At 36.6% G+C, this 27,010-nt stretch overlaps 1 protein-coding gene across 1 annotated transcript in view; it reads right to left on the bottom strand.

Moving 5' to 3' along the window:
- The window catches only part of galnt18b (UDP-N-acetyl-alpha-D-galactosamine:polypeptide N-acetylgalactosaminyltransferase 18b), a 120,383-nt gene that overhangs the window by 47,689 nt on the left and 45,684 nt on the right, over positions 1 to 27,010 (bottom strand). The window contains exons 2-6 of the mRNA XM_079865578.1: positions 21,475 to 21,670; positions 16,324 to 16,490; positions 5,922 to 6,105; positions 2,365 to 2,562; positions 2,087 to 2,201 (exon numbers count right to left, since the gene is read on the bottom strand). Coding sequence (XP_079721704.1) covers positions 2,087 to 2,201; positions 2,365 to 2,562; positions 5,922 to 6,105; positions 16,324 to 16,490; positions 21,475 to 21,670 — 860 coding nt within the window. The remainder of the gene's footprint in view (positions 1 to 2,086; positions 2,202 to 2,364; positions 2,563 to 5,921; positions 6,106 to 16,323; positions 16,491 to 21,474; positions 21,671 to 27,010) is intronic.

Below are 27,010 nucleotides of genomic sequence, written 5' to 3'. Positions count from 1 at the left end.
CCAGACAGAAGTTGTCGGTGAATATTTCTTTTGTAAAGTCATGCAGTGTGAAACCTCCTGGCGCTGATCCATCGTGCAGTGTGCACACACCAGCAACTGAATGTTACCCCAGATAGTCGTGCAGTGTGAAAAGAACAGTGACCTTACTACTTTGAAAATCGTGCAGTGTGAACTCGGCATTATTGAAGCTCTGAGACTGGCAAGAGCAGCTTCCAAATCCTCAGTACTCATCTTGCTGGATTTGTCTGCTGCTTTTGACACAGTTAACTACCAGTTTCTCCTGTCAACCCTTATGACAAAGGGCATCTTAGGAACCGCACTCCAGTTGTTCAAGTCTTACCTCTCAGGTACAGTAGGTCCTTCAGAGAGTCTTGGAGGGGTGAGGTGTCTTAGTCAAGTCAAGTCAAGTCATCTTCATTTATATAGCGCTTTTAACAATGTAGATTGTTTCAAAGCAGCTTTACAGAGATAAACGTATAATTTATGGTAACAGAGATTGTTTTGGCTTTATAGCAGTTCTTTAATAAAGTTGTAAAGTTATTAAAGTTATTAGTCACAACATCTAGCTACTGGAGTGCCCCAGGGCTCATTGCTTAGACCGCTTCTCTTCTCCATCCACGTTATCACTAGGATCTGTCATTCAGAAACATGGTCTTTCCAATCACTGCTGTGCCGATGACACAAAACACTACCTCTCATTTCAGCCAGACGATCAGACAGTAGCTGCTCGCATCTCAGCCTGCCTGACAGACATTTCTTGCTAAATGAAGGACCACCACTATCAACTCAACCTTGCAAAGACAGAACTGCTTGTGGTCTCATCCAACCCAACACTTCCTAACCCATTCAGCTAGGTTCATCAACCGTAACTCCATCCAGGACAGCCAGGAACCTTGGAGTTGTAATCGATGATCAGTTAAACTTCACAGACCACATTACTAGAACTGCCCGGTCCTGCAGATTTGCCTTATACAACATTAGGAAGATCAGGCCCTTCTTAGCTGAGCATGCTACACAATTCCTTGTCCAAGTGCTTGTTCTATCCAGACTGGACTATTGTAATGCTCTTTTGGCAGGCCTTTCAGCATGTATACTGTCAAACCTCTTCAACTGATCCAGAATGCTGCGGCAGGAGTGGTCTTTAACAAGCCGAAGAGAACGGACGTCACACCTCTCTTCATAAACTTGCACTGCTTGTCAAATGTCGCTCACAACAAATTCAAGGCACTGATGTTTTCCTACAGAAACGACTGGCCCTGCACAACTATAACTTAAACTCACTACTTCAGACCTACGTGCCCTCCAGAAGCTTGCATTCTGCAAGTGAACAGTGTCTTGTGATGCCATCCCAAAGGGGCACACAATCAATTTCACGGACCTTTACCTGAACTGTTCCCTGCTGATGTTCTGCCTAAACCAACCCAAGCTGCTTAGGCTTTTCAGTTTCAAGAAATGGCTAAAGATGCATCTTTTTTTGTCTACAATTGAACCATTAATACTAATACTTACTATTCTATTTATATTCTGTTCATTTTTTTATTTTTATTTTAAAAACGTGCTATGTGTACTGTGCTAGACTGATACTTGTCACAGTACATATATATATTTTTGCCTTGTTGGTTTGATTGCTTCTATTGTTCTCCTCATTTGTAAGTCGCTTTGGATAAACGTGTCTTCTAAATGATTAAATATTAATGTAACTAGATAAATGTTTTTATAAAACATTGAAAAAATAATGCCAGAACTATTGTTAGTTAACAAAAATCAGGGGGCAATCAGGGGAATGTTATATGTATATTAATAGACAAATAAAAAAAAAAATCATTAAATAAATAACAAATGTTAGTAGCAGCCCTTAATTCACAGTGTCTTGTCTTGCTATACTTCATCTGAAACTATTTTAAGCATTTTATGCATAACAATTACAACCCGATAAAAAAACACAATTTGACAAGGGATGCCGTAAATGGTGCCAACTCGAACTTTCCTGCCAAGAAAGGAGGGCCATTAGAGTCATTAATCCTTCAAGAGTGCATCCATTATCTTCATTACCCCATAGCCTGTACAGATTGATATAGTTTCTCACCCTCACACCCAGCTCCACATTCTCTCCTCCGTAAATCTCCATGCCTTCATCCAGCAGACCGATCTCTGCAAAGTACTGCCTGTCCACCACAAAGCAGCCAATCAGGGCAGGACTCCTAAAGATTTATATTACATAATTACATTCATTGAATATATATTTATATCAGCCAAATCAGAAAATTTCCAAATAAATGAATACATACATACAGAAATAAATACATACAGAAATAAATGGATGGCTGGATGGATGTGCATTCTAAAATATATTTAACACAATACCTGATTGGAGCAGTGCTGTTGTTCAAGTTCCACCAGGATTTTGGTGGGTTCAGATATCGGCACCACAGTTCCCAGTCATAGCCCTGAGCAGAGAGTGGGTACTCCTCAATCTCAAATGTGTCATATTTGATATTGTCAAAAGATGGGGATATAATTCTGGTTCTGTCTTCTTTGATCCTTTGGAGAATAGGCTCTGCCCTGTAGACATAACAATAAAAACGTTTACCACGCAGTGAACATGCTTTGTTCCAAAAAATTTTTTGAGTATGACACGCGAGCCTGAACAGGCAGTGTGTTCTCAACATGATTAAAAAGAGACAAACAGACAGAGCCTATTCAGTCAGTTCATCCTCTGTACTATTTTAGGACTATTTTAGACTCTTCTAGAGAGATGCAAATTGAGCAGTACAGTACAGCTTTAAAATCACATCAAAGCTGATTAAAGGCAGAAAAATTCTGGGTGTTATTCAAATTGCACTGACATATCTGGGTCAGACTGTTATGAGTCAAACCATGGTGTGCCAACTGTAAGATCCAGAAATTCTTTTGATGATGAAGGGCATCTATATGATCTGAGTTCTAAAAGAACCAGGATAGTTAATAGAATCGTTCATCCAAGAATGAACTTGAGTTTGAAAATGAAGCATGAATGAAATTTGAAAGCTAGTGATATATGTTCCCTATGTCTTCTTTAGGACTTTTTTGGTTACTTCCTGTCCCGAGTGCCTCGTTTGTTGTTCGTTGTAGTTTTCCCAGGTGTGTCTTGTTAGTTTGTTATTCACGTCATGTTGCAAATCCCCTAATTACGATATTTCAACCTTTAAAAGCCTCTCATGTCCTTGTAGAGCATGTAACTTGTGAGCTTGGAATTTCCTGAGAGATCCTACTTGTACCACCTGACTGCTGCAGATTCATTTAGGCGTTGATAGTGTCGCTGTAGAATTACATAATTCCTAATTGTCAAATGACGTGAAAAGCTCGTCACATGATGTCATCTCGAAATTACAGTAATTACGGCATGGCGTGAACGCAGCATATAGCTCTTGTATTTCTCATGCTCAGGGTCTGGTGTTGTCCTGTTTAAGCAGTTTCGTGCCATGTGTTCCAGTTCTGTTCCTGGTTCAGGGTGTTCCCTGTTTTGAGTGTTTTACTCCTTACTCCTTTTGAGTGTTTATTTCCTTTAATAAATATTCTTTACTGCATTTGGATCCTACTCTCCCTGTCTTCTCTGCATCCTCATCACGTTATAGCTAGAGAGGACTTTCAGTTTCAGTCTGTTCTTCACATTTACAACCCAAAATCATTAGAAAAATGTGCCTGTGGTAACATTTCTCTAGAGAGTAAACAAAAGTCGGCACACTGCCACTGCTGCTTCCAAAGAATCAATTTATTGAACGATACAATGTTTCGACCCAAAGTTCTTCATCAGGCATAAAAACAAGTACACAGCAAGGATACCTTTATATCAACGTAATCTGTCTGATTAAACAACTCATTATCCCAAAATAAACTGAGAGAAAAAAATACAAAATAGCCACATATATATATTAAAATAAAATAAAATACAAAATGGTAACCAACATTCAGATCAGGTGTGACGGATTATGTTGATATAAATCATACCTTGCTGTGTACTTGTTTTTATGCCTGACAAAGACGAAACATTGTATAGTTCAATAAATTGATTCTTTGGAAGCAGTGTGCCAAATTTAGTTTACCCTCTAGTGAATTGCTTGATCTGATCGCGCACCTGCCTGAAGTTTTCTGGATGTGCGCATACTACCACTTTGAATGTGGTGACATTTCTGCAAAATGATTTTAAGTTGCCTCTTGCATGTTTTGAGACACTTTCAAAGTGAAATATCCAGTGAGTGGTTAATGCTATATTGCTTTTATAAATAATGTACCACTTACACTAAACCTAACCGATAGAGTTTAAAAAAGTGAGATAAAATGTGAGAGAAAAATGCACTTGCTGAAGCAACCGTGCCATTTTAACTTGCTTCTACAAGTCTTTGAGCTCTTTTATCGTGACTCGTGGACTCGTGCACTCATGGGACTCGTACCCAAGCGCTCGCATCACAAGCGCAATGCTGTACCAGTTGAGCTACCGAGCAATATATATACAGTGCTATGCATAAGTTTAGACACCCATGCTAAAGTTGACTAAAAAGAGGAATAAAAAATCATCTTTTGGAAATTGAACTTAATGCCTTAATTAAAAAAATTAAGAAAAATCCAACCTTTAAGGACACCAATTTTCTTTGTGAATGAATAATGTATCGTAAATAAATACATGTTCTTCCTTAAAATACAGGGTGCATAAGTCTGGACACCCCTATGTTAAATTCCCATATAGAGGCAGGCAGATTTTTATTTTTAAAGGCCATTACTTCATGGATCCAGGATACTATGCATCCTGATAAAGTTCCCTTGGCCTTTGGAATTAAAATAGCCCCACATCATCACATAGCCTTCACCATACCTAGAGATTGGCATGGTTTTATTTCAGTTAGCCTAATAGCTGGTTTGATTTGCATTGAGAGATGATCTTATGGAAAGTACTCCATGCCAATCTCTAGGTATGGTGAAGGCTATGTGATGATGTGGGGCTATTTTAATTCCAAAGGCCAAGGGAACTTTATCAGGATGCATAGTATCCTGGATCCATGAAGTAACTGGCCTTTAAATAAAAATCTGCCTGCCTCTATGGGAATTTAACATAGGGGTGTCCAGACTTATGCACCCTGTATTTTAAGGAAGAACATTTATTTATTTATGATACATTATTCATTCACAAAGAAAATTATTTTTTTTAATTAAGGCATTAAGTTCAATTTCCAAAAGATGATTTTTTATTCCTCTTTTTAGTTAACTTTAGCATGGGTGTCTAAACTTATGCATAGCACTGTATAGCACACAGCTGATGCTAATTCTCTGATGCGATTATTTGCTCCAAGTGAGAATGTTACTGTGAAATTAAATACAATACAGTATATGCCAATGTTGTTTTCAATAAAAAAAACATTTGCACAAAGCAAGCCAATCCACTTTTCCATGTTGATAAGAGCATTAAAATGAGACAAAATAATGGGACAAAAAGAAATCAAGAGACATTTAGAATAGATAAAAATTTGCGATTAATTGCAAGTTAACTATGACATTAATGCGAGTAATCGCGATTAAATATTTTAGCACTAATATATATATATATATATATATATATATATATATATATATATATATATATATATATATATATATATATATATATATATATATATGGGCAGTCTACCTTTGCTCTATAGAGAAGAGTAAAGTGAACACTCAAAATTCCTTTTTTGTTCCACGGAGGAAAGAAACATACGGGTTTGGAACAACATGAAAATAAGAGAAAAATTTTGAAAGGCTGAAATTCTTTTCAAACCCTTTTAGGAAAAATGCCTGTCATTGCTTGAACAAGAACACTGATGCTTTATACAATTCGATTGAAAGAAGCAGTAATTACAGTCTGTCCGTGAAGCACTAGGAATAGCCAGAGTTCTCATATCACCCACCAGCCAGTGTTGAACTCTACGTGGGCGTCAAACAGGGCCACCACAGGGGCAGAGGCAGCTCTCCAGCCACTCACACGCGAGCGGATCAGGCCCTCCTGCTTACTGTGCCGCACCATTTTAATGAAACCCGGCTGCTTGGAGTTGGTCTCCTTCACAAAGTCCTGTAATTTCTCCTTTAACTCGTCTGAAAGGAAAAGAGAGAGAGAGAGAGAGAGAGAGAGAGAGAGAGAGAGAGAGAGTCTGTTCACACTGCCACCAGGATATCGAAACAGAATTACATTTCCTATGTACATGTCCCAAATATGAAGACTTAAGAACCAAATATTTCCAAAAATTTGAAAAACATATACCAGGCTTCACTACCTACACTGAGGACAAAAAGCTTCCTTTTTTATTAGGGGAAGATAAAAGCACAGCATGGCTAGCAGCTAAATATGTCTTCTCCTGCCACAATACAAGGCTAAATTAATAGAAAATTGTTTAAGAGGTATTTATACAAGTTATGTATTATATATATGTATATTTATATATATATTTTTTTTGTTATTATCTTGTTTGTCTGTATTCTCTTCTTTTTTTTATGTACATATATATATGTGTATATGTATGTATGTATGTTTGTGTATATATATATATATGTATGTGTATGTGTATGTGTGTATATATATATATATATATATTATTGTTTCAATGTACCCTTTGAGGGACATGCACAGAATGTGTTTAGTATCTGCATCTACATCATAATTATCCTGTTTACTTGTACTATATCAGATGTATTAACTCCTTGTTGTTGTTTATATTTGTTCTTATGCTTTGGCAACACAGATGCATTTTTTTTGTCATGCCAATAAAGCAACATGAAATTGAAATTGAAAATTGAAAATTGAAATTGAGAGAGAGAGAGAGAGAGAGAGAGAGAGAGAGAGAGAGAGAGAGAGAGAGAGAGAGAGAGAGAGAGAGAGAGAGAGATAACATTACAATGGCTCCTAAAGGACTGTCCTCATTATCCCTGGTCACAGCAAAGAGGATGTTGTTTCTGTGTATGTGTGTGTGTGTGTGTGTGTGTGTGTGTGTGTGTGTGTGTGTGTGTGTGTGTGTGTGTGAGTGTGTGCGTCAATATGGACTCTTGTGTCTGCCAATCTTCTTCAACTTGAGTAAAACACTGTGCTCTCACACCAAACAATACAACATACTGAGTTAAGCACGCCTGACCTCGCTCCATTCAGCACCTAAACAATGTACTGTGTGTACAAAGATATAAATAAAATAACTGATCTGGTGACCAATTAATATTATTATTACATAACTGGTGCTCAATCATTAATAATGGTTCTTATTATCATCAATGGTTTTGCTGCAAACAGTTTTGCAGCTTAAAGGAGAACTCATAGTCGGTCAAAGTCCATAGTAATCGATTGTCGAGTTCACGCGCATTGGTTTAGAACCTATGATCATGTGCGTGAACTCGACAATCGATTACTGTGGACTTTGACCTAAAACAGGATGTAAATACAGGTATTTGCGCTGGCTTAAATAACATCATTTTTATCCATATCTTGCACATCTACTGCAGTCAGATTGACCCGCGTTCACTCCGAAGGAATCACTCACATGACCTGTGCACTTGTAATGACACATCAAGGATGTTAAGAGGCTAAAAGCAGGTTTAAAACTTGCCCCATTGAAGTCAACAGGGTGCAAATTTTAAAAAGAGGATAACACGGTGTAGGCAACACCGATTTTTGTCGTTGTTCTCTGTATTGACAGCACTCCAAATGTACAAAAAAATGAGCTCAATGTTAAAATTGACCTGAGTTCTCCTTTAATTAAATTAAATTAATACTTATAAACGTTCAATTAAATATTTTGTAACATAAATGAATTTACTGTCACTTCTGATCAATCGAATGCATCATTGCTGAATAAACGTTTAACAAATAAATGTTTATAAGTATTAATTTAAGTATTAATTTAATTTAATTAAGCTGCAAAACTGTTTGCAACATTGATTTCAAAGACTTTCTTGATGTTTCTTGAGCACCAATTCAAAATATTAGAATGATTTCTGAAGGATCATGTGCCACTGATGATTGGACTAATGATGCTGAAAATTCAGCTTTGACATTACAGGGATATTTATATAGAAAACAGTTATTTTAAATTGTTATAATATTTTGCAGTATTGTTGTTTTACTGTATTTATGATTAAAAAAATGCAGCATTGGTGAGCATAAGATACTTATTTTAAAACATATTGTTAAAAAAATTATTCCACACTTTTGACCGGCAGTATATAACTAGAAGTGCAAATGTGAAGCATGTGATTGTATATCACCAATAAGGAAATTTTAACCACAATGTCAACGCCACTAACATCTACAATACTGATAAAACTTTAACAAGCTGGCAAAAAGTCAAAATGAAGGTGCCTTACATGAATATATAATGCAAACCAAGACGCAGTGTCATTAAGTTTTCATTTTGGTCCTCTCATGTCTTACGCTTCACTGTTAAATTGAATTCCTATGATTTATTTTTAATTTCACCTTTTTCTCCTTCTCAGAGAAGAAACTGGTGGAAGAGAAGATGAGATCTTGGAGAGTTGATGTGAAAAGGATAAAGACAGACTCTTTCACATTCCATACAATGTATTCATTACTGTAAGTCATAAATTGCTGGTGTACAGACTGCAATGAATCTATTTTCAAATGGATTCCTCTAAAACAGGGGTATTCAATTAAAGTTCCAAGATGTCCGGTCTCTATATTCCCTTCCCAGGGGATGTCCGGACAATACTTGTTTGGAACAGTTACACATTTCCATCAGGGCAGCCGTAGTAAAAGAAAAAAACCCTAAACACTAAAAACAGTCATCAAGGATGAGAATCATGGGCTCCGAGAGCCAAAGCAGTCCACGCTAAGATTTTTTTACCAATATTTACCAAAAAAAGGAAATATTTCTCCCAACTGGATATGAATATAAAAAGGTAAAATCAGATGTTTTATTAGGCTATTATTATTATTATTATTATTCGTATTAATATTATACTATTATTATACATACTATTATTATTACATTTAGACACTTGAATCCGTTCTGGATGTAGTCTTTGACAAAAACGTGATTTTCTTAGCTTTTTATGTTGCTTTTTTTTTATGAAACTTACCCACATTCAAGTGTTGATAAAAAAGAATGCATGAGGCTAGAACAAAAGAGTTTTTTAAAGGGTCATATTATACCCTTTTATAAAGCCTTGATTTTGTTTTTGGGGTGTACTAGAATATGCTTTCATGCTTGATTGTTCAAAAAAACACATTATTTTTCACGTTTTATGGTATTATAGCACCTCTCTCTGTCCCGAACGCGCCATCTAGTTCCTCTTTCGATGAAGCCCCTCCTTCAAATGCTGTGATTGGGTAGCTGGCCCAATGTGTTGTGATTGGCACCACTTAGTGCATGTTCGGCCCTTACCATAACTGCAATTTTCATCTGCTCGGATGAAACTATTAAGGATGGCGTCAATTTCAAACCATTTCAATCCTGATTCTGACTTAAGAATGTTAACAAACAAGAGGATTGTCCAGAACGAAATTCATGCACGGATTTTGCAAGCACGGATTTCACAGGACGTTTCAGAGTGGTATGTTTTCCTGTAATTTTCTTTTTAGAAACATTTTAGATAAGTTATACACAATTTAATCATGATATTTGTCAGAAGACTATGGTAATACAAACAGTGATCGATAACAAATCCATGGTTATTCCTAAGAGGCGGTGAACCGTCTTACGAAAGCAAGAGCTTACAAATGCAACAGTAAACACTACATCAACACTAATGTTGGCAAGTAGGTGAGCGGAGGCAAGCAGCTTTGCCCTTTATTTACATCATAGCAACTATAAAACACAGATAAACATGTGGGATATGATGTTCAGGAACATTGTTTAAAACACATTTTAACCACTCTAAGTTTGTCAGCCATAGGAAGGTCAAACAGAAGGACAAAACAGAAGAGATCAGTTCTCTTTGACATACAGTAGCAGCAGCTCATTTGCATATTCCGTGGGCGGAGATATAGTTTTTGGAAAGTGAATTCCGTTAAATACAATATTTCCCATTGGAGTGAACTTTGAGCCATTTGAATACCGCTGCTCTAGAACATTCTTGAAATCTCAATCTACGTAAGGAACTTCCAATGACATTACATTTCTTTGTTACCTTTTTCTTTTTTAGGAACTGCTAAAATGGTATTGCCATGTTTTTTTAATTTTTTTTTTATATGTTTGAATACCAAGTATCCAAATAAGGTAATGTGAATCATTTAGTCAAAAAACCATGGTAATACACCTTAGAGCATCACTGATACCATGTTACTTTTTGGTAAGAATTTGTGTAGTTTATTCAGTCGACAGCCTAATCTTCTTATTCCCTGTTTGCTGAGGCTAAATTGACTTTCTATTAAGTTTGCATGATAAACATGTTTGATGATTTTGCAGATGGTATAGCCACAGGACAGGGAGATTAATGAATAACATCAACTCAATTATCTGTTGCTGGTATAACAAATAAATGACCACAAAGACTTCAAAAACAAAAACTCATCCAGACAAGGCTATAAGTTGTGACATCAATTCTGTTATCTGAGTTTCAAATCAGGTACAACTATAACAAACATTATGTCACTTTCAGATCTATCCTAAAGCCCTTTAAAAATATATATTTGTATTTTTTACAGACAAAAACTCTAAATGCTACAGTAAAACCTGTTATTGGTTAACTGTAAGTTCCCTTTCGGATAGGAACTTCAACGCTGCATCATGGCGTTGATGCTATTGGAACGCTTCCGTGTGAGCACGGCCTTGATATGGGGTCCTTCAGAGTTGTTGAATTGTTTTAGTCTATTCAACAAGCATCTGTGCAAGTGTTGCACAACTTTGATAGGTAAGCACCCCCATCAGCGTGGCGATGTTGTTATTGTCGTTTCCATAGCTTTAACGCCATGGCGCAGCATCAAAATTTCTATTCAAAAGAGAACGTCTCTGGTTACGTTTGTATCCCGGTTCCCTAAGAAGGAACGAAGCATTGCGTCCTTCATACAACAGAATCTGGTGGCATGCTTTTCAGGCATCATTTATAGTCTTGTTGTCTCGCTATGTAGCGACCACACTCCAGCTAATAAAGAACTAGCGTGTTTACACACGTGCTTCAGACACCGGCTCACTGTAAGCATTCCCATTCGCTATGACGCTGCGTCTCGTTCCCTCTCAGGGAACCGGGTTACATATGTAACCGTACCATACAACGGGAAGACCTTCAAATGGTTTAACATAGCATTATATTTAGTTTTACTGTAAAATTTTGTCAAACTATAAAATTACCTTATAATTTACGGTAGGGAAAAAAATCTGTTTTTTGTTGTTTAGTTCAAGTAGATTGGTATATTAACTTTATATTAGTTATCAGCTTTCCCGTAATACCTGAAACAACATCAAACATTTTTTTAATTTCTGCCAACCAGAATATTTCAGGATGTTTTTAGGGGCATATATGCGACGAATTAAATCCCTGATTGAAAGAGATGATGGTGTAACTAAGTATGTTCTTCACACAGAATGATTCCAGGAGGTGAAGATTGACTAAACGTGTAATACTGTAATACCAATTGCAGTGATTGTTATCTGACAGTTGTTTTTTCTCAATTTTCTTGCCATTAATGTTCATAACACTGGCCACAGGTATGACAGAAGCTAAAGGTCACTTCTTTTTGCCACAATGCAATTCACCTTGCCCTTGAGTGGGATGTTGTGTTCAGCCAAGCTCATGCCTACAGAGTTTATCCTTGAGCGATCACTGTCCCTCATCGATCACTGAGATTACACGAGTGAACGTGAACAGAATGTCTCTTTCAAAAGCCAGAGAACATTGGATATGAACAGCTTGTGGCTCGACAAATTGCTCTAATGCTTTACCCCCGCCTGCAAATATGAGTTTTATGATTGAACCGGGAGACACTAAACGAAATCTGTCTTCTGATTTTATTTGACAGAAAGAATTCTCCCTTTATCTTCAACCTCACCAAAAACTTTCTTCAAAGCTTATTAGAACAGAACTTTCATCTCTGTCAAAAATTCCTGATTGAAAACATGAACAAATAGCAACTGATTGGGGGGGGGGGGGGGGGGGATGGTGAAGACTACTATCATAATAAAACAAAAGCATAACAGGTCCATTATCTCAGAACTGTTCATGACTGAAAGCATCAATCTTTCATCACCATTATCTCAAGTGCATTTCTTGTTTCAGTCGATAGAAAACACTAAGCTTGTCTGAATCTACAACTACTAGCCATTTTAATATTAAGGAAGACTGGCCAGATAAAGGTGTGTAAGCAATCTTATTGGGTATCAAAGCTTTAGAGGAAACATTTTAATTAAGTTATAGGTGTTAAATGACTTAAACCGATCTTTTGTCTTTCCCTCTGCTGAGATAAGCAAGTGTTTTTGTAGGGTTTGGTGAAACCTAAGAATTGACTCTCTTTTCATTTAGTTGGAATTTGAATTGTATTGGCCAATGCAGTATAGTATAGATCCATCCATCCATCCATCCATCCATCGATACATCCATCCATTTAATACATCTCTTGAAGGACAACCTGTCTTCTCTGTCAATCTTATAGAGACCCATTGTTTTATGGGTTGCCTCTTGGAAGATGTCCTCATTTTCCTTAGGCTTAGAAAGAGAATAATTTAATCTTTGCGTATGTCAATATAGACTCTGGGATGGCTAAGCTGTATTGAACTGAATGTGAAGCTCTCAACCAATATAATACAACATTCATGAAATCGATCAATCACTCCTTCTAACGGCTCAAATCCCACAATGCCCAGCCAGGACAGCCTTACAAAAAAAGTACAGTGGCAGTTCTTTTGGCTGCATGTACAGATGGTTCCATTATTCCAGATTTGCGCAAAACTTTTGCGATATTTTCTAAATGTCGATAAAAAACTATTGTGAAATGAAGGCATTTCAATTAACGTTATGCCACTAAAACATAATTTTTTCCTCTCACCACACTAGCTGTTATTTGTAATCGAAGGAGGCGTATGCGTGTTATCCAAGCATGAATGGCAAGGAAAGCCCCTTATACTTGGCAGCGGCCACGTATGAGGTGTTTCTGGGTGTCTCTCCCTCATATCTGCTTCGAGGTCTTGATAAATTGTGGCATTTCTTTGTTGTTTAGAATTCAGTATTCCTGTAATTATTTCGTCTTCTGTCTAAACATCTTTAAAGAATTATCATGTGTCATTTACGTAAGCCAGGTTTCCATTGCAGTTTTGCTAAATATTCCTTTTTCAAATTGCCTGAAAAACCACCTCTTGCGAGCATAAAAACTTTTGTGCAATATATGGGAGTTTTCGCAAAATTTACGTGTTTCCATTGGGCACATTTTCAATTCGCAATTTCAACTTGCGTAATTTGAAGGGTAATGGAAACGCAGCTAATGACACCTTGACACATGCAGTCATGAAATCTGTGACTCTCATGCTACACTAACTGAAAAACATCTATAATGAAAAATAAACTTAATTCAGTATATATACTCTCTGAAAACAAGTCGCATTTTTGTATGCAGTTCTGCTTCTAAATTTATCTTTCATTTTTGTATTAATTTTGCTTAATATTTGAAATCACAACTATCTACAAAAATACATTTACTTGATGTATTCTATGAAAATACATCTAAATAAATTATGCAATTTTGCTCATCCTCTCTTTCTCTCTCTCTCTCTCTCTCTCTCTCTCTCTCTCTCTCTCTCTCTCTCTCTCTGATGATAAGTTGGTTATTCATCAGTCGTCAGCTGAAGAGGAAAAAGAATTTCTGTCAGCTCATTCTCAGGTTTTGAGAAGAACGAGATTCAATTTTCTTTGGCCTTCACTGAAGGTTGACAGATTTTCTGTTGGTCTCACTGTTGACATAAAGTCTCATGTTGAGTGTAAAGATAAAACTGTCAAAATTCACATGATTATTCCAGCTGAAAGAGTGATGCTCAAAATGGTACAATTAGTGAGGAGTCACCTGGGTCACTTTACTCTCTTTCTCTTCATGTCAGTCATTGTGTCTGCAGCACTATAATATAGTGTAAGCTGAACCCAGAAGTGGCTCTCACATTAAGAAGCAACGTCGAGAGATACTCAACTTAAAGAACCAGGCAGCCTCTACAGAGCCGTGGGGGTGACGACAGCTAGAGGCGATAAGACCACCTATTCTAGCCGTGATGACGAAAGTAAATCAGTTTCAGCTGACACACTATGCCCTGACACACAGGATGGAATGACACTATATGTCAAAGACAGCATGTTTATTTTATGTTATTTCTTTTTTTTTTTTGGAAGAAGATGATTTTTAGGGATAATGTATTCTTGCAGATAATATAATATTAATGAAATAAAAGGCCACTTAACTGTACTGTTAAGTATACTTTCATTCACACACTTTTAAAAACGCACTTTGTAGTTTTCAAATTAAAAGTTTTATATTAAAGTACATGTTGTCATGCTTTAAAGTATTATTGACTAATACTAAAGCACATGCAAAATACTTAATTTTAACTGTTTTGTGCTACTTGATATTTCATTTAAAGTACATTTTAGTACTTTATTATAGTAATTATTAAATTACATATAATGATGTACTTAAGTCCTACTTAAGTGGGTCAAAACATCACTCTAAAGTTCAGCTAACTACATGTCTTTCCCGCCAACGTTTTTTTTTTTTTTTAAAGTTTTTTTTTTAATCATTTTCACAAGTTTCATGGCCCCCAGAATATTTTGTTGTATGAATATTTGACCATGCAATATATCAGAAGAAAGAACAGACCTTTTGCTTTTAAACAAACAAACAAAAAAATAATAATAAAGTTTTATTCTAGTTTCATGCATTAATTTTTTTTATAAACACTTGAATGTGGCTAAGTTTCATAAAAAAAGTAACATTTTGAGCAAAAAGCTGAGAAAATCACGTTTCTGTCAAAGACTAGATTAGTAGATTGAGTCCATCAACACCCCTAATGCTTGCACAGTCCTATAGCTCGTCCTGAATCCACATTTTATTTAGTAACATTAGGCAGTTTTGATTTATATGCTGTTTAATGTTGATGATCGCGTTATTTTACATATGCTTATGATAACACATGAAATCGCTTGTTTCTGCGTCTTCTTCGTACGTGTTTTGATCAGAAGATTCAATACTCTTTCAGAAGATGCGTCATAGCGCCCCCTATCGTAAAACAGTGAAAACACAGAAAGCAGCAAATTTCCGTCAATGGCAGAGAAGCGTTTTTTCACAAATGGCGGAAATTTTCATCAATGGCAGGGGAAAAAGTGAATCTCATTTTAAGAACCAATGTCTTTGCTGCTGACCTTCGATGATCCAAATCCACAATACGAATAAGCAAACCTGACTTTAGTTAAACATCACATTTGTGTTTCTTTTTTTTTTTTTTTATCGCATAAAAGGGTGTCCTATTCTTCTGCGATCCAGAATGGCAGCACAGCTGAGAGGTTTGTTTGAGCTGCGCCCTCTACTGTACAAACGTGAATTTGCATTTCCTGCACATTATTCATTTCACTTTGGTGTGAAAGGGCCTTTACATTTGCCAAAAATGTCACGTTTGGGAGTGTATGGATAAACATTAAAGTGAGTGGTGGTTGACCGAGATTTTAACCACTGAAAGTAGAAGACAGCTGATATAATTTAGTAATAAGAATTATAGAATAATTTAGAATTAATAATATAACTCAACTCATTGATAAATTGTGAAATGACTTTCATAACATTGCTGAAATTAATACTTATTTCACACAATATTAACATAAAATAATTGGACAATTGATAAAGAAAAAAAAAAGGATTGGTGGAAATAATGCAACACGGAGCAAGAAACCTATAATATGCTTTCTACTAAGGGCTAGCAGATAAATCCACTAAATGCATCATTAGTCCAGAGCATGAGGCACATGGTGTCGGGGAAACAAAGCAATTCATCACGTTTCTTAGGTTTAATCTTTCTGGGGTAAATATTTCTCAGTTTTCAGCTGATTAGTATTCTTTCACCAATCACTTTAATCCAATGAGTAGAGCAGCTAATTAAGCAGACGGAAGGGTTAGATTAAAGACAGAATGTTGAGAAGCCATACAGCGCTAATAACTAAGACTATAAGCCCCACACTGAGAACTAGCTAGTCCAACACAAGAGAAAACTAAAAGGAAATTAATGTTGTTGCCGCAGCTTAAATTTGTTCCACTCTCACAGGAAGTAGTTACACCAATGCTTCTCATTAATGGCAAACATAATACAACCAACAAACATGTTAAGCGATTTGTGCTGTGTGTAAACCTACCGTTATTGCTGTTGTCATCTACCAGTACGATCTCTTTGAGCAGGTGCTGGGGGGTTCGGTTCATGGCCGAATGGATGGAGCGTAGGATGACAGAGAGCGCCTCATTCACAAAGATGAAGACTATACTAACCTGCGGGAGGTTGGACGGGTAAGACATGTTTTTGCACCTGCGGGAACAGATGAAAGAAAAATGTTAATATGTGAAGAAATTGGTGTCATGTTGGTTTTTAAAACACAAATCCCATGGAAGATTTGTTTAATAAAGCATTACTAAAATGAAGCAAGCTAGTTTTAAATACATCAAATATATTTCTGGCCAGTCTCGCCTTAGAGGTCTTGACTTGCTCAAATGTATCCAACAATTAAAACTATTTATAATAACAATTTAGAAAATCTATTATTAAATAATCTAATTAATTTGATCATCCATTCAACCCTGTTTTACCAAGTTATTTTAACTGGGGGTAACATGATCAATAATTTTAATCATATTAATAATATTCCTTTATTTTGTGGGAAATATAAGTTTATCAATAAGTACAAACCAGTATTTTAGTCCCAACTTACCCATTTTTAATATGTATACTTCTTAAAGGGATAGTTCACCCAAAACATTAAAATAACTCTATGATTTATTCACCCCTCAAGCCATCCTAGGTGTATATGACATTATTCTTTCAGACGAATGCAATCGGAGTTATATTAAAAAATGTCCTGGCTAATCCAAGCTTTATAATGGGAGTGAATGACTGGTGAAAATTTTAAGCACAAAAAATGGTGCATCCATCCATTATAAAAATATTTCACATGGCTCCAGGGGGTTAAAGGGATAGTTCACCCAAAAATGAAAATTCTGTCATCATTTACTCACCCTCAAGTTGTTTCAAACCTGTAAGAATTTCGTTTTTCTGCTGAACACAAAAGAAGATATTTTGAAAAATGTCTGTAACCAAACAGTTGATGGACCCCATTGACTTCCATAGTAGGAAAAAAAAAAATACTATGGAAGTCAATGGGGTCCATCAGCTGTTTGGTTACAGACATTTTTCAAAATATCTTCTTTTGTGTTCAGCAGAAAAAAGAAATTCTTACAGGTTTGAAACAACTTGAGGGTGAGTAAATGATGACAGAATTTTCATTTTTGGGTGAACTATCCCTTTAATAAAGGCTTTCTGAAGCGAAGCCATGGGTTTTTGTAAGAAAAATATATTCTGTATAAATGTATAATCTAAATTAACGACCATACGCATACTAGGCAAGTCGACTTGCGCCACGAGAGTAACCCGTGACGTGTGTATGACTTACGATGTAGGAGTATCGTAAGCTTAGACGCCTCTCAAATAGAGCATGCAACAAACTGAAGCTCCTCTTCTATTATATAGAAATCCTCAGACATTTCTCTTCAAAATTTCTAATTCGCGACCGGTGCGTTTTGTTTTCCTCTTTCCTCTGAGCCTCCGCATTCGTCAATACGTTGTGCGTCGTGGTCAGTGCGTACGACCGTCTGCAGGAAGCTAATATGGGTATTTTCCTTACACAAACTCATGGTTTAACTTCAGAAAGCCTTTATTAATCCCCTGGAGCCATATGGATTACTTTTATAATGGATGGATGCAATTTTTTGGCAAATTTTCACCAGCCGTTCACTCCCATTATAAAGCTTGGAAATAAAAAAAAAACAAAAAACAACAACTATATTTTCAATATAACTCAGATTGTATTCATCTGAAAGAAGAATGTCATACACACCTAGGATGGCTTGAGGGTAAGTATTTAATTTCTGTTCATTTAAAAATGATTGCTAGAAAATAACAAAATCACACAAATCAGCATTTGAAACTGTATTTAGACATCTCCCAAATTTTAGTGAGAGTTGCAGAACTGCAAACCTTATGCAAAATGTATTTTAAAAATAAATGCAACAGCCCATATAATATTTAGTTTGACCTCCTGAGGTTTACAATCAGCATTTTATTTCTTTGCTGACCACTTGTTTAAAAATGACTATGTTTAAGAGTTTCAGGCCCTATTCTGTTTCCTTTACGTGGAAAACGCAGAGAAATACAAATGAAAAAGACAAAAGGCAATTAGAAAAACAAGACCTTTTTGGTAAATATGGAAGTCTTTTACAATAATAGGCAATGTTTTGATGTTCTTGGCAGACTGGAGTTTATAACAAGTGGGTTTTCAACGTTTTCAGACCCAGGTACTCAATAGCAATTTGGCACCACGGAGAGAAAAGAACAGATGTGATCAGATGTGAAGGAGTTCTTTATGTTGCTGCCAGCAAGACACATCCAGTAATTACAGGCTATGGAGTAATTATGTTTTTCCACACACACCTCTTTCAAAGCCTGTCAAAATAGAGTCGGTTGGTGTAAACTGTATGTTGCCATGCTTTCAACGCATAACAGACTGAAAAAAACAGTTACAGTTCACATACAGAAACAGTACAGTGTATATATATATATCATACACAAAGTAGTTGCCAAAAGTTATGTCCAGCCTAGGAAATTTGACATCTTCACCTTTTATTTAAATAAATAAAAAGATTTTGTAAGCATATTGCGTAGCTGTATCACGTACAGGCTTAGACACAATGACGAGAGAGAGACGGATCAGTTTGAACAGGTGAGTTTATTAGTGAAGCAGCAGGAACGCAGTCGAAGTCACAGGTAAGATGATCAATATACTGTAGAGAGAAGTGCATCTCTGGTAGTCTTGATAGTAATGTTGACCGTGTCCTACAGGTTTACTGATCACACACACACACACACACACACAAGGGAGGAGACGAGGATTGACTGGATGACAGGACCGCGGTTACAACTGTAGTAGAGAATCACATGACGTTTTAGCAGGTAATTAGCAAGGTAAATGAGTCTGTTGAATAAGACGAGGCCAGAGAAAGTCTGAGGTTGTGTGTGTGCTACTTATAGTGCTGGTGATGAGGGCAGGTGTGTGTCAGGTGTGTGTGATTAATTCACCAGTGTGGGAGGGAGAGCCTGGCGTGATGTGACAAGTTGTGCTTGGGGTCTGTTGTTTTATTTGTGATAATGCAATGAAACATGCCAAATTGCGTGGACATAATTGTTCACCAGGCTGTCATACAAAGAAATTATGCACACAGGCAAAAACAAGAGAGAACCAATTAAACATTAATAATTGCTGTAGTCAATATATGTTTGGTTTTTTTTTTTCTGTGAGTTTTTTGTTTTTCTATGCATTTGTATGTATAGTAAAATAAAACCTGTAGCTGTAGTTTGCTTTTTTTTTTTTTTAAGATAAATAACTTAACCAAGTTTTGTGCTTTGTTTTTCCTTCATATATTAAATATTTAAAAAAATATGAAATATTTTCCTCATATTTTGACCGTTTAATCGACCTTGTAGCAAACAAATATCCCCTCCGGACATCAGTACTGTCTCTGTATGTGAACTGTACATGAAAAAAGAAAAACGATATATATTTTCTTATCTATTGGCAACTGTTTTTAAGCATTAACATAATGACTGCAACTATAGATTTGTTGTGCTCAACAATCACATTGGTTTGCACAGGCATTTGCTGCGACAGTGAGTAAAGGCCCGATATATTTCAAGCAACAAAATCAGGAAAAAACGAACTTCGTTTGGACTTGGTTTCTGGAGTTCACAACAGCTTTCTAAAGCGAACTTTCTGGAAAAGTTTGCTCTGATTAGAAAACACCTTCGAACTACATCTGGTCCATGGCGATGATGTAATAGGTGGGTGTGGCTCTGAGGCTCCGCCTTCTTTAACATGGAAATCTTCTCCGGTTAATTTCTTCTGTTCAGTCCTTCGAGGTCAGACGTCCGCGAGTGAAAACATAAACACTGGAGAGCTGCTTTATAGTAGAAATCAAAGTGTAATTCTAATAGAAAGAAACACTGGCCCTGTTTTTTCATGTTCAACACTGTAAAGCTGTTTGGTTTAAAGCAAACTATTGTATAAATAGTGGAGCGGCTAAGTGCTTATGTTTGGCAGAATCATTCAGTTTATGATACAAGCGTGAAAATTGGCATGAGCAGTCTCCATGGGTCACTTGACAAGAAAATTGTCCGAGCCACTTGAAATTTCAAGATGGCGGCTATTTTTCAAGATGGCCGACACCTTAGTGGAGCAGTTAAGTGATATAGTGGTTTATTTGGTGATACAAGCATGAAAATTGGCATGAGCAGTCTCTGTGGGTCACTTGACAATAAGCCACCCACAGCTACTTGAAATTTCAAGATGGCGGCCATTTTTCAAGATGGCCGACACCTTAGTGGAGCAGTTAAGTGATATAGTGGTTTATTTGGTGATACAAGCATGAAAATTGGCATGAGCAGTCTCTGATGGTCACTTGACAATAAGCCACCTACAGCTACTTGAAATTTCAAGATGGCGGCCATTTTTCAAGATGGCCACCACCTTAGTGGAGCAATTAGGCTTAAGAAATCATTTAGTTGGTGATACAAGCATGAAAATTGCCATGAGCCTAATTGCTCCACTAAGGTGATGGCCATCTTGAAAAATGGCCACCATCTTGAAATTTCAAGTAGCTGTGGGTGGCTTATTGTCTAGTGACCATCAGAGACTGCTCATGCCAATTTTCATGTTTGTATCACCAAATAAACCACTATATCACTTAACTGCTCCACTAAGGTGTCGGCCATCTTGAAAAATGGCTGCCATCTTGAAATTTCAAGTAGCTGTGGGTGGCTTATTGTCTAGTGACCATCAGAGACTGCTCATGCCAATTTTCATGCTTGTATCACCAAATAAACCACTATATCACTTAGCCGCTCCACTAAAAGTGCTATAAAAATAAACGTGATGTGACTTTACTGGAGTACTGAATTGCAGAGCTGGTTCAAAGATCCAAATGGCTATGATCCGATGCTTTCTTAACTGCTGTTTTCTCACTGTCATTTTAGTTGTGTTTTTATTTTGTTATTAAGAGGAAAGCGCGCAGCACATAATTACATATTTATCTAAACGCTGCTCTCAGCCGTGTGGGCGGCGTTGGGATGTCCGCCAAAAGTATGTCGCTGCAAAAGTATTTCGAACTTCTTTCTATGCCTAAACAAAGAACGAAAAAGAACTTCAAGACAGACAGGTAGTCTTAAGTCTTGACTGCAATACACTCACCCATTAGGCCTGTAGTCTGGGATGGGTCTGTCCATGGAGAGGCGGTCACTGAGATAACCGTTGTAGCCGTAATACTGAAACATCTTGAGGGCCACTCGACGGCTCTCTGGTCCCAGATCCTGGCCCCAGTGGTTGAACAAGGACGAGTCGGCAAAAGATCGATCTTCTTGATTGTCATCTCCTTTCAGCGGGGACTCTGTGAGGGTCAGACAGAGAGATGGTTGGCAATCCCCTGATAGTCAAACATGTCAGAGTCTATAAAAGGAAAATAACACTGAGTCCATTTACATGCATAGTCTTATGCACCTATTGTGCTAAACAAACCGTCAACGTGTTTCAATGCCTTCACTGGTGGTTAAACCCTTTATGGACAAAGAAGTATGCTTAGTATTAAAATCATAAATGTATAATTAAAAAAAAACTGTACAAATAATATAACATTAATGAAATACTTATGAAATACACTTTCATGGCTGTTTAACACATTTAAGTACATTTTTAAATAGTGCATATTTTATTAATGTCAAATTAAAAGTTTTATTTAAGGTACACTTATTTTGATGTGTTGACTACTAAAGCACATGTAAAGTACTTGGTTATAATTTGAAATGTAGTGTGTTATTCAGTATTCAGTTTTAAAAGTATGCTAAAGAGCACTTTTTCTTTTTGAAAGAAAATTCAAAATCCATTCAACGCACATAGATTTTTGCCATAACTCTGTTTTCTTTTCACTTTGATGTAAACACAAGTGCTGTTGGGGATTCTTTCATTCTACCATCTTTCTAAACTGGAGGTTGAGATTGGTTCAAACCAGTGAATTAGTGTCTAAGAACCACATCTGTTGGTTTTGTTGTTTTCATTGTGTATGTTCGTGTTTCTTTCTAGTTATCTCCCCCATGCTACTGATGGCTGGTTCGTGGCTTCAGGGGCATAACTTACACACCTCTCTCTTTCTATCGTTCTCAATTTCTCTAGTTTTTATTTGGTGATATAATAAATATTTTTTATTTTTTATTTGACCCAACTTGTTTTCAACTCTGTATATACAGGGCATGACATTGTTAATGATCATTTCAAGTCTCTAAATTTAACTAATCTGGACAGTCGTACTACTTTGTTGTGCTTTAAAAAAAAAAAAAAAAAAAAATTGGGATGCACCGATATGAACATTTTGTCTGATACCGATAACCGATAATTATTTATATTCGAAAGCCGATAACCGATACTTGATCATATCTCAGCTGTAGGAAATAATCCATTATTTATCAGCTGTAATATATCGGCCAAATTTTCTTATCGGGCCAATAAAGATAAGGTATTGGCCGATACCGATATGGTGACCAATATATCGTGCATCCCTATATGCAATCTTATATGCCCCCATCCTATATAAAAAATTTAAAAATCCTGAACCCTCTGTTTTTTAAATAAATAAATAAAACTCAATTTCAGTGTGGTCTCAGACTTTTGTAAACCACTGTATACATGTATAGCTTCATTGACACATTGAAGGTAATAATTACAAAGTGCCAATCCAGTGCAGAAGAAACCATCCCTAGAGTATAATAGAATAACTGCTGCAAAAGAACAATGATTTGCAAACCTGAAAGACAAAATAATCTACATAAAAATGAAAACAAAATCTCAGGAGAGATTATATTGAGGGAAAACAATGTTCCACAGAAAAAATATCCTTACATAACACTCCCATTGTGAATGTCGTATCAATGTCACTTTGATTGACCTTTGTGTTTGACTGTCAGTTGCGACCTTTCCATGTCTAGCAGCACTAACCACACACTAACATGCAACAGTTTATAGATATAAAATAGAAATCAGAGCTGCATAAATACCAATATTTTATTTACAGCAACTATATTAAAAACAAATAATTACACATTTAACTGCCACTATTATTCTATTTTAAAAGTTCCTAATTTGTTTTGGAGATCTCCTACCATAGATTTACATTCATCCAAAGTAAGAAAAAAAAAATTCCCCTCATAATATACATTGTACATCACCTCATTAGTAGGGGTGTAACGAGACACTTAACTCACGAGACGAGACGAGACGAGACGAGACACGAGATTGGGTTCACGAGAACGAGACGAGATTTTTGCACAATATTTTATAGAAATCCTCAATGACAAAATTCATGACTGGAAAAATAGTCTGCAGGTGCATTTTAAAATGTTTTAACTAATAATCTTGTAATGAATTTCATTTCAGTTCTACTTTTGAGAATTATCAAATGCATTGAAATACAACAATATACAAGCACTGTAAAAGGTTTTGCCACAAACTCAACAGACTGGCTTCTCTCCTGTATGATTTCACATGAGTCTCTTCAGACCTTACTGTACATTAATTATGAGCTTCCAGAACTTCTGATTGAGGCTGTGTGTGAACTCCTAATGGAACTCCTTTCCACAAATTGAACATAGAAATAAAAACAGTATAAATAACAGAAAACTAAAAAGTCTTATTAAGTGCAAACAATAAGTGCAAGTGCAACCATAATCAAAGAACTGTAGCGCACAGACTCTTTATTATTGTTGTGAAATTGCTGTTTCATTTTGCACCGGCAATTATAGGGTTAAGGCGGTGAGTTCTGAAAAAGGCCGGGAAGAGAGAAACGAGCGAGTGAGTTAGGCTGGTGCGTTTGTGTACAGTTGTTTGCGTTCTGATTAAAAGTTCAGAAACGGAGGCTCCCTTGTCTGTCGTTCTTCAGACCTTAGAGTGCTGGATGAGCAGAGCAGATGTTTACATTACTTTACAATGGTTTTTATTTGATAAAAACAGCAAAACGACAGTGGAGGTGACATATTCTATGCAAATTTCATCCTCACGCTCTCCATCATGGCGATATCACGAGACAGCTTTTCACTCGACGAGAAATCTCTTCACATTTAGATCTCGCAGCATGAGGTCTCGTCACACACCACTCATTACTCAAAGAGAAGTTCTAATGAAGATTCAGTCTCTCTAAACCCATACTTTGTGCGAGCCTACTCTGCTCTGATTGGTCAGACACCTCTGTCTGTTGTGATTGGTCTACTCTAATCTGATTGGTCAGATGGGCCAGTCTGTTGTGATTGGTCTACTCTGCTCTGATTGGTCAGATGACCCAGTATGTTGTGATTGGTCAACTCTGCTCTGATTGGTCAGATGGCCCAGTCTGTTGTGATTGGTCAACTCTGCTCTGATTGGTCAGATGACCCAGTCTGTTGTGACTGGTTTACTCTGCTCTGATTGGTCAGATGGCCCAGTCTGTTGTGATTGGTCTACTCTGCTCTGAATTCAGCGCGTCGAAAACAAAACCTCCATTACCATATCTGAATTTCAACTCCAGAGGCTTCCTTAGCACTTGTACATTGATACGAACAGCAATGATAGTGTTGGGTTTTCCGTATCAATTCCAGCGCAAGTCCGCATCCTTTAGAAATGCAATCAAAGTGGATTCATAGTGCAACTCTTCCAGGCCTCAGCTACAGCTACAGTCTTTGAGGGGCGGACAATCATAGACTGGCATTATGCAAAATTGTTACATTGTTACATAGGTATGTAACAGGAAGTGAGACTAATTTCAGACCGTTCAGAATCGATTCTTTCTTTTAGGAGATAATAATTTTATTTGTCGTGCACTATTCACAACAACTACAACGATAACTATATTATCGTTCTCCATCGATGCATGATAACTTTCCATTTATGATAAGCGTGCTGCAGTTTTGTCGCCTGCCGCTTTAAATGCTCGAGCTCTTGAAGCAGGATGGATTCTGATTGGCTATCAGTGTTTTTATCATTCATCAGCTGGAAAAAAAAAAAATTATTCTGAAAGTAATTCCAATGATGTTGTTTCTCTGTGCCAGTATCATTATACTTGTGGTGTGGAATCTGCTATTATTTTACATTTAGAATGATTTTTAAAACTTTATCTTTATTGTTATAGTTATCATCCTTGGTGTGAATGGCCTTTATACTCACACAGGCCTCTTATTTCAACTCAAGTCCCTATCTCAAATAATGTTCACACTCCTCCTTAAAAACATCCCTTCTACAATATTTTAGGCTGTGGGAACTGATCGCAAGAGGATAGATTGAATGGGGAAGTGGCATTGTTGGGAGCAACAGCATTGCAACCTGGACCTGTGTGAAATCATGACTACAGAGTCCCCAGTCAGAAAACTGATACTGAAGGGGTCAGTCTGGATCACTGATGGAATCAAATACGGCTCTGTTGGATACACCCACCCAAATGGCAGCTCTGAATAAACACTGGAGCCGTGCTGCTAACACGCCACAGACTGCAGCGTGTTTTAAGCACTAGTGCAGGAATGTGATTTATTGGACCCTGTCCACAAACACGCAGCATCTGACTGCTGAGATGGAATATCAATATTCTGTATTTCTACTTGCTGATTGAAAATGAATTCTGTTTCATGTATTTCACTTTTGCCAATTTTCCATATTAAGGCCTTTTGATATAATTCTCTTAAGACATTATAAAAGGGATCTCAAAATCAATCTCAAATGACCTGGGGATGCAAGGCAGGGGGTGTTCTCAACAAATTCAAGAGGTTTTACAACCATGAATTTAACCATTTGCAGCTATTGGTGGAGTTATAGTTGTTGATACTTGGACAGGCCTTTTTCAAACATAACAAATGCGGAAAATTAAAATGATTTGTAGCTACTCTATCCTAAGGGGCCACAAGTTTAAGACCCCTGAAGGTCGTATACTAGCACTTAGATACCAGTTCCACAATCCTATTATCCCTTGTGAAAAAGAAGATGACTTTATCATACTTGAGTACTTGGTTTCAGTTTATTTTAATTGTCCCTTCAACACATTATAGAGAAAGTTACAGTCACAGTAAAGTTACCGAGCACATTACAGAAATAATACTTAAAAATAACACACATTAGTGCAAACTGAATGTAATGTTATCAGACACTTAACTGCATGTTATTTCCAATTAAATGAAAATAGTTTAATAGTTTAAATCTATATAAAATGTGATTATTTGAACTAAAGAGTGATTTTTGACCCATTTAAGGTGCAGTAAGCGATTTCTGAGAAACGCTGTTGATATGTGAAATCAGCACAAACACACACACCCCTCCCTTCATTGCTCCACCCCTAAAATGCACGAACACTCAATGCAAGAGTGGATGTGTCTTTATGTCAGTCATCTCTCTTTCTAAAGTCTTCAAATCTCCCTCTTGCTCATTCTCTCTCTCCATGGATGGACACGCCCCCTACTACTGATTGGCTACTGCTGATGGTGCTAGGTTCGATTCACTTTCAACAGCATTTCTCAGAAATCACTTACTGCACCTTAAAGTACGACTTATGTACATCTTTATATGTAATTGAATAAGTATATTGCCTTTGGAATATGATTAGAGTGTACTGCTGAGTGTAATGACAAGTATTTTTGATAAACAAAAATATACTTTAATGTAATTTCTATTTAAACTTGTATGTCAAGTATTTAAACATAATAAACACATTTGAAATTGAACTTGA

The sequence above is a fragment of the Squalius cephalus genome (genome assembly GCF_949319135.1).
Source record: "Squalius cephalus genome assembly, chromosome: 3".
Taxonomy (NCBI): Eukaryota; Metazoa; Chordata; class Actinopteri; order Cypriniformes; family Leuciscidae; genus Squalius; species Squalius cephalus.
The sequence above is the reverse complement of the archived record's forward strand: the minus strand, read 5'-3'. Positions and strand labels throughout refer to the sequence as shown.